The sequence below is a fragment of the Rattus rattus genome, chromosome 13 (assembly GCF_011064425.1).
Source record: "Rattus rattus isolate New Zealand chromosome 13, Rrattus_CSIRO_v1, whole genome shotgun sequence".
In the NCBI taxonomy this organism is placed as follows: domain Eukaryota; kingdom Metazoa; phylum Chordata; class Mammalia; order Rodentia; family Muridae; genus Rattus; species Rattus rattus.
In genome coordinates this window covers 41,758,779-41,777,023 of record NC_046166.1, presented here as the reverse complement: position 1 = coordinate 41,777,023, position 18,245 = coordinate 41,758,779, and the positions used below count along the sequence as shown (strand labels likewise).

Genomic DNA, 18,245 nt, shown 5'->3' with positions numbered 1-18,245 from the left:
TCTCTCTCTCTCTCTCTCTCTCTCTCTCTCAAATAAAATAATAAGAATTAAAGAATTGCTTCAAGGAGTTTCCACCTGCTAAGAGGAAACTGAAGACCAAACGCGGTGGAGCTTGGAGGAGGAGCACAGATGTTCTCCAGCCGAGCAGAAACCATGTGAGTAACTGGGAACATCTGTCCATCCACAACCTAAAGCGCGTGCCCTCAAAGCAGAGGCATTCTTTGCAGGTGCTTCCACTTGTACATCCCTGTCGTGCTTTATGGTTTAACTGTCACAAGCAGATGTCTCTAGAAATAGTTTTCAGTAACTAATCTAAGAAAAAGAGTTTTCTCAGTAAGGCGAAATTTCTTTAAGCTATTCAATATGGATAGATTTTTAAGATAAGCTGATAATATTTAGGAATGTTTGCCAATGTATTTGAAAGAATCAGATTTACTTGGAAGGAGCATGTTTTATTTCTTACATACCAATCTGAAGGGCCTTAAAAAACATGCTCTGCTTGACTAACGCGAATTTAAGTCCATTATTTGGAAATGAAAACTATAACATGCAACAGTAATATAAAATGAATAGAAATTAAAGAGTGTGGAATGGATAATGGAGCTAGAGAAAAAATTCAAAAGCAAACTGGCTTAGGAAAAAGTAGCTAAGATCTCTGACAGGAGCTTTCTGAGTTCCTGGAAAGGTTTGTGTGATAGAAATGCTGCCCCGGGGGTGGGATTGGGGTTTATGGACAGGAAACTGGGAAAGGGGATAACATATGAAATGTAAATTTAAAAAAAACCCAATAAAAAAATGCTGCTCGACTTTGCTCCTCTCTTCTGTCATGTATACTCACATTGTTTGAGACTGTTTGGGCAGTCTTGGGTTTCAGTAAAGTGAACCACATTCCCATCAGTTTGTTCAGTCATCTGATAACCACCGAGGACTCACTCTGTCTGCCTGGCACTTAGTTGGACATTGACAGACAGCAGCAAATCAACTGCATTTTCTGTGCTCGTGGGATTTAATCTATACTTGGTAAACATTCATAATCAAGTAGCTAATAAGCCACTGCAGTCAGGAGTGCTTAACCACTTCAATAGTCTTCATATTCCAGAAACCTCTTTACTCTTCAGCCCCTCCCTTTACTCATGGAAGGAAGTTACTCAAACATCCATTGAATCTCTAAGAGTATTTCATAAGAATTTTTGAAATTTATACATATTGACATATATTACATAACCTCATCTCTCCCTGAACTTAAATGATAGCCAGCCTCCCTGGATGAGTCACACAGAACTGCTTTTTCCCAGCACTTTATATGCTATTTCTGATATAAAATACCACAACACCATTTTATTAATTGGTTGGCTGGTTTTTAAATAGAAGCCCGTGATAAAAATATTCGTGCCTGGTTAGAAAGCTCCCCTTGTTAATCGGACTCAACGAGGCCTGTTTCCCAGATGCCTTGAAGCAGCAAACTGTCCTCTGTGCAGCAGACCTGATAATGAGCAGACATTAGACACCGAGAAGGGACAAACCTCAAAGCACAGTCCAGGTAAACCTACTACAGAGGGTGGAGTCCCTTCTAACTGGCAACACCGGCCTAAAGCTAAATATTAACTACCAAGTCTTCCCTTCCTAACTAAAATAAATATGTTGAAATCCAGACTAAATCTTCCTCTTAGACAGGCCTTTCCACAGGAGCAATTCTGCCTCTGACTAGATAAAGGGCTAAAAAACCTCCACTAGGCCAGGAGTGGTGGGTACTTTTAATCCCAACATTTAGATGTACTGTACTTGGGGAAAGGTCTTTGGACACAGTTTTGTAGACCTCTCTGTGTATTTTGGGCCTAGAACTTGCTATAGCTCCAGCTGGCCTCAAATCAATCCCTCTGCCTCAGGCTCCCGAGCAGTGAGACCCCTGATGTGAACTGGCTCTCCTAGCTCTTCAAGTTTCTGAATCTTTGGAATAAGTATCTTTAACAATGATTTCTAAAGAATCTCTCAAGTCCCTGGGCCCCACTTTGAGAAACACTCCTAAGTGGTCCAGACAAGAATCATAAATTTATTTTAACATAAAACAATGATCCATATACATTGAGAGATGAACCTCAAAAGATTCATCTATGTGAGTAATTGTAGCTCAATTGGTCAAGTGCTTTACAATGGGAACAAAAACTCCTAGAAAGAAGCTGCATCTGACTGTGAAGTAAAACAGAATCTGTCTTACCCACAGAGGCTGATGGCTGACTAGAATGTCAGAACTGTGGAGGTAAACATGTTCAGGTCCAGAGGCTACGTACGCTTATCTTGGGCTAAGTTCTGGCCTCTGAAACAGTCATTCCTTGTCCACCTCTGTATTAGAATCAGTATCTTGTGACAATAGATTAAAAACCATTTTATAATCTACTGACTTAGGAGAATACTAGTTTCCCCCAATTCAAATGCTAAGAATTCAGATAGCATCTTAGGCCTACAGAAAAGCTCTTCCCAACTCCTTGTACCCACCTCTCTGACATACTCATCAACACATTGGAACATGGAATTTAGGGTAGCCCAAGTCTATGTTCCCAGGCCATACTCACTCAAAATGGCTCCAGAATAAGCTATTTTTTATTCTCTTTAAGATGAGAGCTGTGGTATGCACAAAGTCCTAGGGTCCATCCCCAGCTGCACAAACATCAGGTACAGGGCAACATGCCTGGAATTCAGCCATGGAAGGGGAAGTAGGAGGATTAGATGTCAGATTATTCTAACTAATTAAATATAACCTGGGCTAAACAAAACTGCCTCAAAGAAGAAAAATTACTCATCCTAGGTTCCCTTAGACACTGGAAGAGATACGTGTGTGCACATTTCATTGTGCACACAGAGGAGATGCCGGGAGCTCCTCTGCTGCAGAATTCCCACTGAACAATACCATCCACAAATCATTAACCACTTTAGGCTACGGTGGCACACACCTTATATCCCACACTCAGGAGGACGCAGAAGCAGGCAGAACTCTGTGAGTTCGATGCCAGAGTGATCTACTAAGTGAGTTGCAGGAAGCCAAGGCCATGCAGAGAGACAAACAAACACCAAAAAATGCAAAGGAAAGAAGATTAACTAACAGAGGTAATTTTAAATAAACGCAGTACCTACATCAAAAGCTGTTTTATAAAATGTTTAGAAACAAAAGCTGAATCAGTCATTCTTAGAAGTTTTAACAAGGCTAAAACAAAAGCCACAAACTAATAATCCCCATACACTTAACCCAACCACTTCAGAAATCAGTACGGAAATTCCTTAAATTACTAAAAATAGACCTACCACTATAGCACTCCTGGGTATCCAAAAGCAATGAGGTCAGAATACAAATCAGAAATCTGTTTACAGTGTTAACTGTAACACTATTCATGATACCCAGGTCATGGCACCAACCTAGGTATCCATCAGTAGACAATGGATAATGAAACCATGGTATATATACAATAGAATGAAATCATGTCATTCTCAGGAAAATAGATGGAACTGGAGATCACCATGTTAAATTATCCAGACTCCGAAAATATCGGGTAATTTCCCTCACATGTGGAAATCACAAAGATCTTTTTAATGACCATGAGAGGGGACCAGAGGGGATGAAGGGGAGAGTAACAGATCAAATCATTAAATTGGCACATAAGGAAAGTCAGCGAAGCCACCAATCTGGAGAACTCAAAGCTCTTTTTTTTTTTTTTTTTTTTTTTTTTTTATTTTTTCTATTTTTTCGGACCTAGGACCTTGTGCTTGCTAGGCAAGCGCTCTACCAATGAGCTAAATTCCCCCATGCTCTTATAATTATAAAATTATACTACGACCCCACCCCAAACTTAACTTTGATTGCTCCTAATGAGTGAAATTGCTCCAAAGCACAAATAAATCTCCTAAATGCCAATGATACAGCTGGAGATGGCTGCAGGCAAAGTGGCCTAGAGGTAGCAACCTCCACTGGACCCAACCTTAGCCTCTTCACTCCCTCATCTCACATGCAATGCAATCTTCCCTGACGACATGACATGTTTTCACAAGTGTGTGTAGAGGTCAGAGGACAACATGCAGGAATTGGTTCTCTCTGTCTACCATGTAGGTCCTTAGGACTGAACCCAGTGGCAACCACCCCTTACTTACTAAGCCATCTCCTTAGCCACCCCACTGACATTTTACCAGAGGATTTCGAGAAGCAACCCCTTCAAAGACAAGAGAAATAAGTTGGACCATATGAACAATGGGTCAGATCACAGCCACACAGTGCCTTGACTGGCTCTATTCCGACGTCCCTCATCTCAAGTGCTCAGCTCTCAGTCACCCATTCCCGTAGGCACTCACAAGGTTCTGGCACAACAAGAGACAGCGGACAATCCCATTCATTGTCCCCTTGAAGCTCTCAGATCCTCTCTGGTCTTAGTGCCTCCCATGGCTTAGGTGATATCTAAGTGACTAGCAGATATGCTTGCGTCTAATCTGTCATACCATGAAGAACCCAGAGCCACCAGCCCTTCATCTAGCTGTCAGATTTGGGATGTCATTAATCCATTTAAACCTGTGTGCTGATTCATAAAATGGAGTATCATGCCTCGTGACTGAGAGGAGTAAATTGGTATTCAGTTTGATGCTTAGTAGACAGCAAAGGCTCAATAGATGTTCTTGCTGTCATTTCACCCACTTATGTCCAATTGTTTACCACCTCCTTTAAAACAACCTTTTAAAAAAGGAAGTAACTTCTATAAAATGTCATCTTCCTCACCTTCAATAATTATTTTTACTTCCCACTTACCAAGATATTTGAGGCTTGAGACAGTGCTCTCACTTCACCCCTCCCCAACGAGTCTCAAGCCTAGTTCAGTCCACGCATGCTCTGACCTTATTCCCCTGGCACTGCTCTATTGGCCAGCCGCTACCTCTGAGATTTCCAGCCCCTTCCTCTGAAGTCTTTATCTCAGAAAAATGACAACAGCACCCACATGACCACAATGCCAGCTCACTTAGTTTCAGGGGATCTGATACCCTCTTCTGACCTCTAAAAGTACCACACACACAAGTACATATAGACACATGTACACAAGACGCTCATACACATCAGTAAATAAATAAGCCTAAAAGTATTTTTAAAGGACTATAAATCCCATAATGTATGACACTACTATCTTCCCTTGCTGCCTTTTCTCCCTTCCTCCTCAGCCCACCTCTGGACTGTGCGCTGCACAGACTATCCCTAGACTTCCCACCCCCCACTCTTCAATCTGAATGCCATTTCTGCATCCAAGGCTACCTTCACCTCTTTGCCTAAAGCCCCATACTAGCCTGGCACAGGCCTAGAATATCACTAAGTTGTGGAGTACAGAGTCACCACCTTTCTGCACACCCTGTGATGCTGTTGGCTATTCTCTCTCACACATCATCTCTGGGTCTTCCTCTCCTGAGTCTCTGCCCATTCCTCTCACCCCTCAGCAGGCTGTTCATCCTTTGCCTGCCCACCCTTCTATTCAACGACTGACTACCAACTCACCAATTCCCCTCTGACAATTCTTGTTCAGCCCTCACCTCTCCCACAGACTGCACATCTGCAGACCTAATACATACAAGTTGACCACACCCAAGGGATGTCAAAAAATATAGGGCCAAAACTTTTACATTCTTACCTCCACCATGTCACAGCTACACAAATGGCACCTGTATCCATTCAGATACACAAGCTGAAACCTAGAATTAAGCTGGAGTTGCCCTCTCTTGACCTTAGAAAATGTCTACTGGGCAGAAATGAAGAACACAAAACTGACTAGACAGGAGGAAAGCGGAACTTGCACATCCCTCAAGCAGAACTAAATGCACTAAGGATGGGTGCAAAGGCCTCCTGTGAGCTTGAGGCCGCACAGGGATGCCACACAGAGATAAAATCAGGAACAGCCGGTGATCTGAGTGAGTGTGCGTGAACAGAGGAGGATGCTGGTCATGGGAAGCTCTCACAGGAGGTGAAGTGCCCATTACTTTAATGCCTTGGTCTCCTTGCTCAGACTGTCCAAAGGCGGTGAGAAATCTTGAGAAATCTTGGAAGCCTTACCAGCGGTTTCTTGGAAATGGGAACTGATCCAAACCTGACCAGTAAGATGTGAGCAGAACAATGCCAGGGGCATTTCTAGGAATTGTTTTGCTGCTTATTTATTTATTTTGTTTTATTTTCTGGTTCCAATCATTTTCCTGCATCTCCCAATTCTCATCCTGTGAATTGTTGTACCTAAAACTGATGCAGTCATTTGACCAACAGCCCAAGAACGAACTGACTCATGAGAAGGGAGAGCCAAGAGGTGGACAGCGAAATGGTGCTGGACCTTCCCCTGAGCCCTACCCTGATTATGCGTTATTTCTTACAATGATAAACCACTTTAAAGTTTAAAAACAAGGAAGCGGTTATAGCACTCAATCATGCTCACCGCACACCTTATCAGCGGGCGTGACAGTCCATGCCTAGCAATCCGCACTCTGCCTAGAGTACAAGGGTTAACAATAAAGGACATGGGACTGCTCCCAGATGGTATAAAATCCAACGTGTGAGCTGGACGGTGTTGGTGAATGCCTTTAATCCCAGCACTGGGGAGGCAGAGGCTGAGGTAGAGTTTCTGCCTTGAGTTTGAGGACATCCTGGATAACCTGAGGATTCCAGGCTACATAGACTACAGCATGAAACCCTGCCCCCAAACAGTCACCAATCCTGCCTCTGATCCTTTCTTGTTTGTTTTTGTGGTAAACTTGAAAGTGGCTGTCAAAATTAACCCTTAATGAATCAGAGTGTGGGAAACCTGACTTTTACCAGAGTACTGTAAGAGTATGCAGCTTACTGTTGTGGTTCAAAGACGGAAAAAATGCTAACTTCAAAACTATATGCTGTACTGATTCATTCTAAAAGCATTTATCCTTCATCTACCAAGTCACTAGTGAAATACTAAAGATAACAGAGGGGACTTTGTGCCTAGAGTACAAGGGGTACCATAAAAGACACGGGACTACTCCCAGATGGCATAATATTAAAGCTGTGAGTGGGGTGTTGTGGTGCACACCTTTGATCCCAGTACTCAAGAAGCAGAGGCAGGTGGATTTCTCATTTCGACACCAGCCTGGTCTGTAGAATGAGTTACAGGACAGCAGACATATATAGTGAGACCCTGTCAGGATAAGCTGTGATAAGCACAAGAAGTATTCGGTGCTACTGGACATGTAAATTCAGGAAAATGTCTTTACCCGGGTAATGCTGAGGGCTGAAGGAAGAAGAGAACAGGTAACGGGACAGACAGCAGTGCTGACGGCAGAAGCACAGGGAGCTTGACACCGAGGACTGAGGCTAGGGCAGGGAGAGTGGAAGTAACTGCAACGGTCCAGACTGGAGCTACAAATAACAACAGGAAGCTGCTGACAGGCCTTAATTAAACAAGTTACAAGAAGCCGGTCTGCATGGGCTTGTATAATTAAAGAAGGAGACAATCCAGAGGCACACAGACCATCTGAGCTGCTGCCATTGCTGTGGTAGGGTGAGAACTTGAAAGAAATGGGTAGCATGCGAGGTCGTGGACCAAGTGCAGGAGAGATCTGCCAAGACGTCAGGGAGCTCAGGCTGTGGGACGTGACCCGTGGAAATGCTGGGCACTGACAACAAAGGCAAGAGGCCGCACTCATCTAGGAGGTCTTAGATGTCTTTCACGAACTACAGCGGCTACTAACGAGAAATGTCCAAGTAGGCAGGTGAATAAACGGGCCTGAGGGAGTTTCCAGTGTAGAGATGGTTAGTGGGAGGGGCCAGTGAGACTGACAGAATTTCAATGGTACTGCAAAACAGACTTGAAAGCTGAAAACCACATCAGCTTTCTGAGTTATCAAAGATCTTGGAAAGAGAAAGGTTGAGTGAAACCGAAAGTCAAGGACAGGGATGAACAAGCATCCTTTGGTGGGAAAATGAAAGAAGCACATGGTAGTTTCTAGAATACTGAAAACGTTCATTTCCTGTGTAGCATGACTAAAGAAAGCCCTAGGGTATGCATTTGTTGGGTTCTCTGCACAGGAGGAGGACACTTTCCGTGAGAAGACTTGTTTTGCCAGGGTTCAAGGCTGGAGGCCAGGGAACATTCTAGCGTGATTCAGGCGAGATGGAGAGAAGCCAAGAGCAGAAAAGAAACTATTGCCCCAAGAAGTGCAAACTCCCCAACTTCCACACAGCAGGTTAACTTTCTTTGTTTAGTGTGCTGAGTGACAGAAACAGCTTCCTGTCTCTGACCTACAGGAAAGCAGCCTAGGAAAAGCAGCAGCAGCAGCAGAATCTGCAGTTCTAGGAAGGAGGCAGTGGAGTACCCAGAAATGCCCTTTCCCCCTAGGCTCCGCATCAAGCAAGAACTGAAGACACTGAAAAACTAACTCACAGAAATGTAGATGGTCAAGGATGGGGTAGTGGTGAAGATGAGCAGTCAAAGCTTACAGATATTTGTTACTACTCCACACAGAGGACAGGGACAACTACAGTTAGTCTAGTTAAGTGAGAAATGGAGGCTGCAAATTAATTTTCCAAAAGGCGTATTAAACAGTAAGATAGAAGACTTATTAAATCTAACACAGACAAGTCACATCTTATTCTGACAATGTACAATTCAGTTTCCTCCTAGTCCTCAGAGGCATTTTACTTTAAAGTTACCTGCATTTTTCTTTACATCCAGCTTCCTGCTATCAGGCATGGGAATCCCCAGGCCAATAAATGTACAAGAAAAGGTCAACACCTAAAGGAGCTGATAAGTGCAGGCTAGTCCTGGGGTAGGATTCAGTATACCTCAAAAGCCTAGCTACCTTCTCCAAAAGCAGCATGTGATCCCAAGTCCACCAAAATACACTCACAATCAGAAGTTTTCTGGAAAGCTCTAGCACGTTTGGATAAACTATAGAAAGGCACCCACGGCTCGAGCAGGGTGTGACTCAGACCCACACCTGTCACTCAGGGGATTCCAAAGGCCTCTAGGGAAGATGTACCCTTGCCCTCTGCACCTGACCAGTCAACACTACTTTGCTAAGCTAGTTGAGTTTGCGGGGTTTTTTTCTCTTTTAAAATTCCAATTGCTGTTAAAAAAAAAAAAAATCAGCTTTCTATGCAGTCATCTGAACGCTAACAGCCTTCAACAGACACTCTTCATGTTCTGCAGCCTGTCCCCTCTGCAGGAAACTTGCTGAGTCAGCTTTTCAGTACAACTGAAAACATACATTTTTAAAGAAAATCTAGGACACTGCCTACCCCAATGTGATATGGTTTAGAAATGAACCCTACAGCATTTTCAAGCTAGCAACATCAATTACCAAGGTGACATCACTGTGTACTACTCAGACAAAAAGCCGCTTAAGATTCTAGAGTTGGAAATAAACACAGAGTGACCAGAATTAAGAAGGTTCAGTGTAGGACAGCCACACCTCAAGACTTCAGCCTTCACACTGAAGTGTAAGCAGGAGGCTTGCTTTTTTTTTTTTTTTGGGGGGTTGTTTGGTTTTTTTTTTTTTTTTTTTTTTTTTGCCTTTTGCTTTGTGGTAAACGAAAGGATATACTAGGTTTCCAGGACATAGACTAGGGAAGCTGAGGCAGGGCCTGAAGCAGAGACCATGAAACAATGCTGTTACTGGCTGTTCCAGACTCATGGTCGACTGCCTTTCTTATACAGGCCTGGCCCACCAGCCCAGGGAGGACACTGCCCACAGACTGGGCCCTCCTGTATCTATTAGCCATCAAGAAAATGCCCCAGACCTGCCCAGAGGCCAGTCTGGCTAAGGCAAATCTTCAACTGAATTCCCTTTTCCCAGGTGTGTCAGGTTGACAACAAAACTAACCAGGCCAGAGAGACGTTGAGGGTTGTTGGGTATTGAGTCAATACCAAATGGAACAGCAGAATGCTTGACGACCTTCTCAAACCTATCTGCCATGGAACTAGTGATACTTAATAAAGCCAAGTAAAAACCTTGACTATTTTCTCTTTCCTAGACCAGAAGTCATTCTATAGCTCAGGGTGGTCTAGCTAGAACTCACTGTGTAACCAAGACTGGCTTCAACTTCCAGATCATCTGCTCAGGCCTCTGGAGGACTGGGACTTCAGTCTGAGCCACTGGTGGCCAGCAGCTTCATCTTCACGACGTTACCACTCCGGCCATTCTCACTGTAAGCCTAATCACATCCCATTTGGCATGTCGATAGCCTACCTCTGATGTTATCACTCTCGTACTCAGAAAATGGCAAAAGCTGCCCGGCCTACAGACTAAACTTCAGTTCTACTCTCACTTAAGGCCAAGATTATCTTTCCCATCTTGGCTCCTGTGACTCATCTGATATATTCACCAGCGACTCAAACCTCAAATGGGCCAATGCTCTGTCTCTGAAGCGGTTTTCCGGAGCCTTTTACCAAGTGATGAAAATGTGTAGTGCTCCCTTTGGAAAGCACTGCTGAATTCACATACAGCTTCCTCATTTCCTAGGATATCTTTGCTGGCTTTGATTGGCATTTCTTTTTATGTTCCTTGTGTTTAATCTACTTTGAAGTTATCATTATTCCTAACTTCCTTCCTAACGAGAGGCCAGAGAAAGTATTTTTTCTGCATGTACAATCACTGTGCACAGACCATGAAATGACAGGTATCAAAAGCTTCTTGAATGTGTGTTTGTATTAGTTTATATGTTAAAATATATCTAGAAGAATAGATAGCAACTCCACTGGTGCCTGCCTTTATAAAATTAAAAAAGATTCCCTACGCACACTCATTATCCTTCCATTCGCTTTTATTAATCACGTGAAGGTGTGACCTATAAAAAAGTATACCCGAACTTCTGTACAGCATGAATTTAAAATGCATCATCCCTATGCCACAAACATTTAGGCAGGATTCTGATTTAAAAGTTTTTCATTGGTTTTCTGTAAACCAATTATCAATCCAATGATTTACTAGACATTTTTTAAAAAGCCATTTTTTTTCCTACTGGTCACGATGACTCAAACTCCCTTAGCTGAAAGGTGAAAAGTGTCCTGAGTAAGGAGGTTAAATTATTACGACATTATCTGTTATCAAATTACTGCGGATTGCTTATCACATTAGAATAATGAAGGAAAGCCACAACGAGGCTATGTATAGTCTCTCTCATTCCTGTTTCTTTCCTCTTCCTCTCAAGTAACTAAATTAAGTTTGCTTCACTCAAAGAACATTTGTATTAGTAAAAGAACCCATTTAGGAATCCTAGCAGCCTGACCCAAGCCAACTAGAGCAGAGGATGGCTGTGTGAATGTCCTCACTGTGTCTCTAAACATCTGCCTTTCTGTCCAGTCAATGCCACTCGGTCTGAGAGGGCTGGACAGGGACTACTCTTGTTTACCTCTGGATCCTCCCCAATGTCACAGTGCCACACACTTAGAGAGAGAGTAATTCGAGCTCTCAATGCTGCTATTGCAAGGCTCCCTGTCTTTGCTAGGAAGCTGGTTGAACCTTCAAACCTAAAAATGCCATCTAGACTTACTGACCTTTGTTCTCATCAAATCCATCTACTGAGAGCATACTGCATGCTGGCACTCAGGAACACAGGAGGCGACGACGACAACAACAACAACCAGCAAAACAAAACAATTCAAAAAAACAAAAAACCAGCAGGATCAGAATTTAGAAATGCTTGATGATTTGATTTGACAAACTCTCTAAACTTTTCCTTCTGGTGAACCTTACAGTCTTCCACAAGTGCTTTCTCTAAACAGCCACATGCTACTGTTTCCCATATGCTGCTATGCAAAACTTCGGTGGACTTTGCTGTACTGGCCCCCAACCCCCATTAATTACTTATTCATTTTCACATGGTGTAAATCAAATAGAAAACATTAAGTATTTCAGACAATGGAGATTAATTTGCTTATCAGATTAGAATAGTCCACACTGAGTTCCCTATAAACATACACTATTATAAAATTTCCAACTTACGGTAAGTTTTTTTTAAGTAGCTAGTAAATTGTATCTGACAAAAAGAGAAAAATCCAGAGTCTGAAACGGAGAAGGTGAAGAAAATTGAAAGAAATCTATTTCACCAAAATGTAAGCTGTGTCCCTTCTCCCACGAGAGGATAAAGTCTGAACTGTCCAGCACCTGTGGCTAATGAATGATCAAATCCAAACAGGTTAAATGGTCAGCAGAATACCAAACTACACTTTAGACTAGGAACATTACACCAAGACAGCCAGCCCTCCTAGCAAAACTGGGCTAAGAACTCTCCCTACAAGACCCAGACAGCTATTCTCAAAACTTTGGGGTCAACCTTCTTGATCCAGAAGGCTTCTGTACTTCTTAAAACTACCAACAGACAGTTGAGACAGAATTTTTCTCTGGGATGAAAGCTATTATTATTAATCAGTAGTTGCTCCTACTGATATAAAATCCAAAATCTGTACATATCTAAGATACTCACTAGGTATTAGATTAATTGAAAAGGAAAAGCACAGATTTAATGACCATAAATAAACTTAATTTTCCTAATTATTATCAGTAAACACTTGGGCACCCTTTAACTCCTGTTAGGTACAGGGGATAATAACAAAGAAGTGTCAGTTACAGATTGCAACTACATGGTGTTTACAACTGAGCACACTACAAAGCATCCAGAAGCATCCAGAAGCATGACGAGCCTCCTTCACCGGGTGCGACAGTCCACACCTACAATCCCAATACTCAGAAGATGAAGATCAAGGCCAGAGGCCAGAGGATGCCAGGCTGTGCATGAGAACTCTGTACAAGCTTGAGGGCCTGAGTTTAGATCCCCATCACCTTTGTTGGGTGCATACACTCTGTAAAGACAGAGCTTTCGGAGGACAGAGACAGGGCTAGGGCTCACTGGCCAGCCAGTGTAGCTCCAATGGGAAGCTCTAGCTTCAGTGAGACCCCATCTCAATGATGGAGGAGGAGGAGGAAGAGGCAGAGGAGGAGGATGTGAAGAGAAAGATATCACTGTTTACCTCTAGCCTCAACATGGGCTAGTGCACCCACACATACATGCACACACACATGCATGCATATGCCACATATACAAAATAAAAATTATATTTTTATTGAAAATAGTTTTTGATATAATATAGTCTGATTACAGTTTCCCTCCCCAGCTTCTCCTAGTTCCTCCCCACTTACTAACCCACACAAATTCATACCTTTCGTTTATTCTCTCATTCCTTAGAATAAAAATGGGCATCTAAAATAATAATAAGATATGATAAAATCAAAGAACCCAGAATAACAGAAAACAACAAACAGGAAAATGAGCCAAAGCAAAAGCATAAGAAACACAGCACAGAGAAAACCCATAAAAATAAAATCAGAAACCATAATTATAAACAAAAGATCTGTAAGGTTTTTTATTTAAAAAAAATGTCCAGTCAAGGTACTGTGAGACCAAAACAACAAACAAGCAAACAAACAAAAAGAAAATTCCAAAACTGCCATTGAGTTTACTTTGTGTTGGCCATCTACAGTGGACATAAGGCCTGCCCTTAAATGTGAGACTCTGTTGGAGAAAACTAATTTCCTTTGAGAGTGGGGGCTCATGTCCACATCCCTTCTTGGCGCTGGAAACCATCTGGCTTAGACCTGTTCAGGCCTGTGCGTGCTGCCACAGTCTCTGTGAATTCACACGTGCATCTTCTCGCTTCCTTGTTCCCTTGGCGTCTGCCATCCCCTCCTCCTCATTTTCCTGATGCTGAGGAACTGCCGTTCTCCTGGTCCCAAAGGACTCGAGCATCAATCAACTTGATAGAGACATAAACTGTTGACCTTTGGCCTGGACTTAGGGCAGTGTACCCACACATACATGTATACACACATACATGCAAACACCATATATACAATTTTTTTTTAAGTATTCTTAAAAAAGAGTTCAAGGCTAGTCTGGACCGTATAGCAAGTCTCGGCCTCCAAAAAACAAAACAAGTTTTTATCTGCTGTTAGCAATGTGTGTGTTTTGTTTGTTTGTTTGTTTTGTTTTGTCTTGTTTTACTCCACAGAAGGAAACCAACGAGGGAGATGAGGTGGGAGGGATGGGATAGAAAAATGGAATAGACGGCAGGATTTTTATCTAGCCCACATGTTAAGCATTCAAAGTGCATTGCGTAAGAACAGATCATTTTAAAATATGAATCTGAATTTCTGGGTATTCACTGTTACCCTAGCTCCATTTGGTTAACTGTTAACCAGCCTCCTGCTCCACATATGGTAGATGGTCCAGCTTCTAGGCTACTCCCACAGAACTCCCAGATATCTTATATGACGCCACATGTCTACGCTCCCCAGCCTTCCATTCATAAAGAGAACAATCACTTCAAAAACTGGGATTTCTGCAAATACAGCCAGCAGTAGGGCTAGACTAAACATCATCTGTAAGAAAACCTGAATATTCTGTGAGTTACATGCCCCTCAAGTTGAAATGATCTACAACTAAGAAAGTAACTTCCTAATGATCTTAGGTAAAGCTGTCACAGGGATTCAAGTTGAAATACCTTTCCCCAGGTTAAAATTCACCCCTTCTGTAACCTGAAGTCAGGATCGCACTTGCTGTCTTACTATCACGTTTCAAGTGCTGGGTTTTTCCCCCTAATTCACCTGCAAAATCATTTCTCTGGATGATAATTTCAATTGCCCCTTACTCAGAAACAAACCCAGGAGATCTGAGGGTATGCACTGTGAAGGCAACTGAGGAGCAATGCACACAGTGAGGAGGTTGGGGAGTAAATGATATCACAACTCTGAACCTCACCCCACCGTTTGCACTTCCTTCCCTCACCCACATTAACACCCAACCACTCAACTCTTGGTTTCCTTTCTGCTTTATAAACACGATCCAAAAGTATCTTATTTATTGTCTGGCTTCCCACAGGAATATAATCTGCAGTGACCAGGACTTTTAGGTGACTTGCTAATTCAACCCAAACTTCTAGAATATGTAAGACTTGGTTTATTAAAGATGCTCAATTATAAAACTGAACTTAGTAGAAGTTCTTATGTATACTATTTAAGAACTGTGGTGTGCCTTATAGGTCTAAAAACAAACTGGTAAACTTTTAGGATCCTTATTAGAACTGGGAAAAGAGTACATTTTACAAGAGTAAAATGTACAGCCAAATCAAAGCTTTTAAGTGGAACAGTCATTTCTAATCTTTTGAGACTGTCTATGTGTTTCCTGGGTCTAATGGGGGAGAATGCTATTCTGAAGTGGCAAGCTCTGGAAAGTCATTTTGAAGAGTAGAAAGCTTTTCCAGAAAGAAATAAACGGCTCGTGCCATAAGCAAATACAAACTCTGGGGACACAAGTCACTCTAACAAACGTTTTTATGAAGTTGAGCAACCGCCATTCCCACGCCCCCTAGATCTCGGGCAATTTCAGTTTTATGAAGATGTCAATTAGCCAAGTTCAGGTAAAATGAAGGTCCCTTTAAAGGGTTATTATGAACAGACTGGAGGTAAAGTTTGATTTTAGGCAAACATGGGGTCGTTAGGAAGGAGGGCAAAGCACGTTGAAAATAAAATTCTTAACTACATTCCACAACATAACCTATATATCCCTACATAACCACAACCCTGGTGTCCTACACCTCACTGACGTCAGCTTTTCCTCTTAGCAAAAGACAGTGGTTCCTAGTGAGCGCTGTCCCCCAATCCCCTCAAACCAGACATCCAACTGAGCTTAACCACTTAACCCACATGGTGGAAAACAAGACCTTACAGGTGTGAAGTACACAGGGCCCATTGAGTGAGCTCGGACTGGGTGACCTAACCAAGTTTTCTCTTCTGGAAACCATCATAAAGTTATCTCCCACACACTACAGATGGAAAACCCAAACAGAATCATCAGTACTGAGAGCGAAGCCTGCCTCCTCCTGTAGGTGCTGTGTGCGATTTTTCTTCAGCACTCACCAACTTCAACATCGGAGACCTGCCTGGATCTCTGCGTGCAGAGGATGGTGGATGAGTAACTACAGAGCCTAAAACCGCGCGCGTGGCCAAGCCCGCGCCGCCCAGTCCTCAGCGGGCTTAGGATGCAGGAGGGCCACCCTGCGGGAGCCCCCCAGGATCTGCGCGCGCACGAAGCCGCGGGCACGCGAGGCAGCCGAGACCGGTACTCACCCGCAGCGGACAGCGGACGGCCGCTGCCAGCCGGCTCCAGGAAGAGGCGAAGTCCGGCGGCTGGGCGCGCGGGCTCCAGCAGACGAGCGCGACCAGTGTCCCCAGCAGCAAGGCGGCCGCGGCGCAGCTCAGGTACAAGCTGAGGCGCAGCAGTACCGCGCCCGGCCCCGTGCCCGCCGCCGGTCCCCAGCCCGGGACCAGGCAGCACAGCGCCAGCACGGCCAGGGCGGCCACGGCTGCGGGCCCCCGCCAGCCCCCGCCCGGGCGGTCCGCCGTCCGCTGTCCGTCCGCGGAGCCCCGGGCAGCGCGGCAGGCGTCTGCGGCGGACGTGGGGCCGCGGGCGGCGCCGCTGCTGTCGGTGGCATCGTGGTGCATGCTGCTTCCTGGGCCGCTGGCGACAGGCTCATCTCCCGGCCTGCTGCCCCCGGCGCCGCCCTGCCGTGGCCTGTGCGCGGCGCCCTGCCGCCCGCCGCCCCGCCGCCGCTCGCGAGGCAGGGGCAGCCCGCGCTCATGCCCCTCGCTGGCGGCCCTGCGCGGGAACCGCTCCAACAGACACCGCCGCGCCCCCTCGGTGCCGCCGCCCCGCGCTGGGCCCGCTGCTGCCCGCCGACCCGGCGCGCCCAGGTAGCGGGACCGCGAGGGGACTGGAGCCCCACGGGCTTGAGACGCGCGGGGGCGGGGGCGGGACCTGCGGCTGACTGACAGTGGGGCGGGGTCGCCCCGCCCACCCGGGGGCGGGGGCGGCCGGAAAGGGGCGCGACCAATCGCAGTAGACCCCGCTACTTCCCGAGCCTCCACCCCCGCCCCCCGGGGACCGCGTCTGTTCGTGGAAAATTTTGCTGCAGGTGTCAGAAGCTTGAGTACTGCTCGGCTCAGGTGCTCCCTTATTTTCCCCGCTCGCTCCTCGCCTTGCCTACATCCCGGTACCAGACACCGGCCCTTTTCCTCTCTCTGATTAACCTGATACTGTCCCTGATCCTCAATTTTACTTCTTTCTTACAACCGACCCCACCGCCCAAGGGTAGGGACTAAGACAAAACTGAAGGAGTTAAGTGAAGCCTGTGGTTCCCACTTACTTATGGAAAGACTCCCAGAGTGTCTTCCTGGTGCCAGAGAGTGTACACAGCTGCCATAATCGATTTGGCTCCGATTTTGTGTTTTTGTTGCCAACAACTACTCGGTACAAAAGCTGTTACCCACGCAAAAGAAACTGGTTCAAATAATTTTGAGAGAACATATTTCCCTCTCCTATCTTAGTCGCAGCCGGTAGTCTACAGACGATGTTTGCTGAGAAGAAAATGTCCAAATGCTCCTCAATACTATAACAGGGCTGCCAAAGACCATACGGGGTGTTGACTGTCTTAGAGGAATGGTGGAAAATAAGAATTTCTGAAGACACTGGGAAGGGAGACAGAGTAGAGAGGACAAAAAGGAATGAAATAAGAAAAGAAGGGGAACTTGACAGATAAGGAGCCTAGGACCTCTCCCCATGACACTTTAATGAACAATTCCAAATTCTTTAACTTGTACTATTTTGTTTTGTGACAGGGTCTCTCTGTGTAAACCTGGCTATCCTGAAATTCACTATGTGGACCAGGCTAGTCTGGACTCCCTCAGAGATCTGCTTGCCTCTGCTTTCAGAGTACTGGAATCAAAGGTGTGCAGCCTAATATTTGCAGCGTCTCTAGTATGTTGACTGATAGTGCCCCAGGTGGCAGATGAGTAAAATAAGCCTTAAAATGCAGTGTTATATATAGTGTTATATATTACAGCTATACTATTTTTGTTTTTTTTTCTGTAAAGGGATTGTTTCATCCGTAATAAGTATTTGCCATTTCATCAAAAAAGGGAAAAGAAAACAGTCATGAAGTAAAGTACTTGCCTGCTTAAAATGAAGTATAACACAAAAGGTTATTATTCAAGAGAAGACACGGGTGTACATAAACAGTCCACCCGTGTTTTCCTTCCAGGTCATCATAACGAATTCCCCCCAAGTGGAAGATCAAGTCATAGATTTAAAAGTCATCCCTAACATTTAATTCTAATAGAATATAGTGTTTAAGTGAATTGTTTTTATAACTATTTAAAGACAA

General features: G+C 44.4%; 1 protein-coding gene across 2 annotated transcripts in view; it reads right to left on the bottom strand.

The window, feature by feature from the left end:
- Snx25 (sorting nexin 25) overlaps positions 1-16,838 on the bottom strand; it is a 104,048-nt gene extending 87,210 nt beyond the window's left edge. Inside the window, exon 1 of one of the 2 annotated variants that reach the window (XM_032919459.1) lies at positions 16,153-16,838. In XM_032919459.1, the coding sequence (XP_032775350.1) occupies positions 16,153-16,527 (375 nt within the window). In that variant the 5' untranslated portion in view covers positions 16,528-16,838. The remainder of the gene's footprint in view (positions 1-16,152) is intronic. The other variant, XM_032919458.1, reaches the window with a different exon arrangement.
- Positions 16,839-18,245: the final 1,407 nt, after the last annotated feature.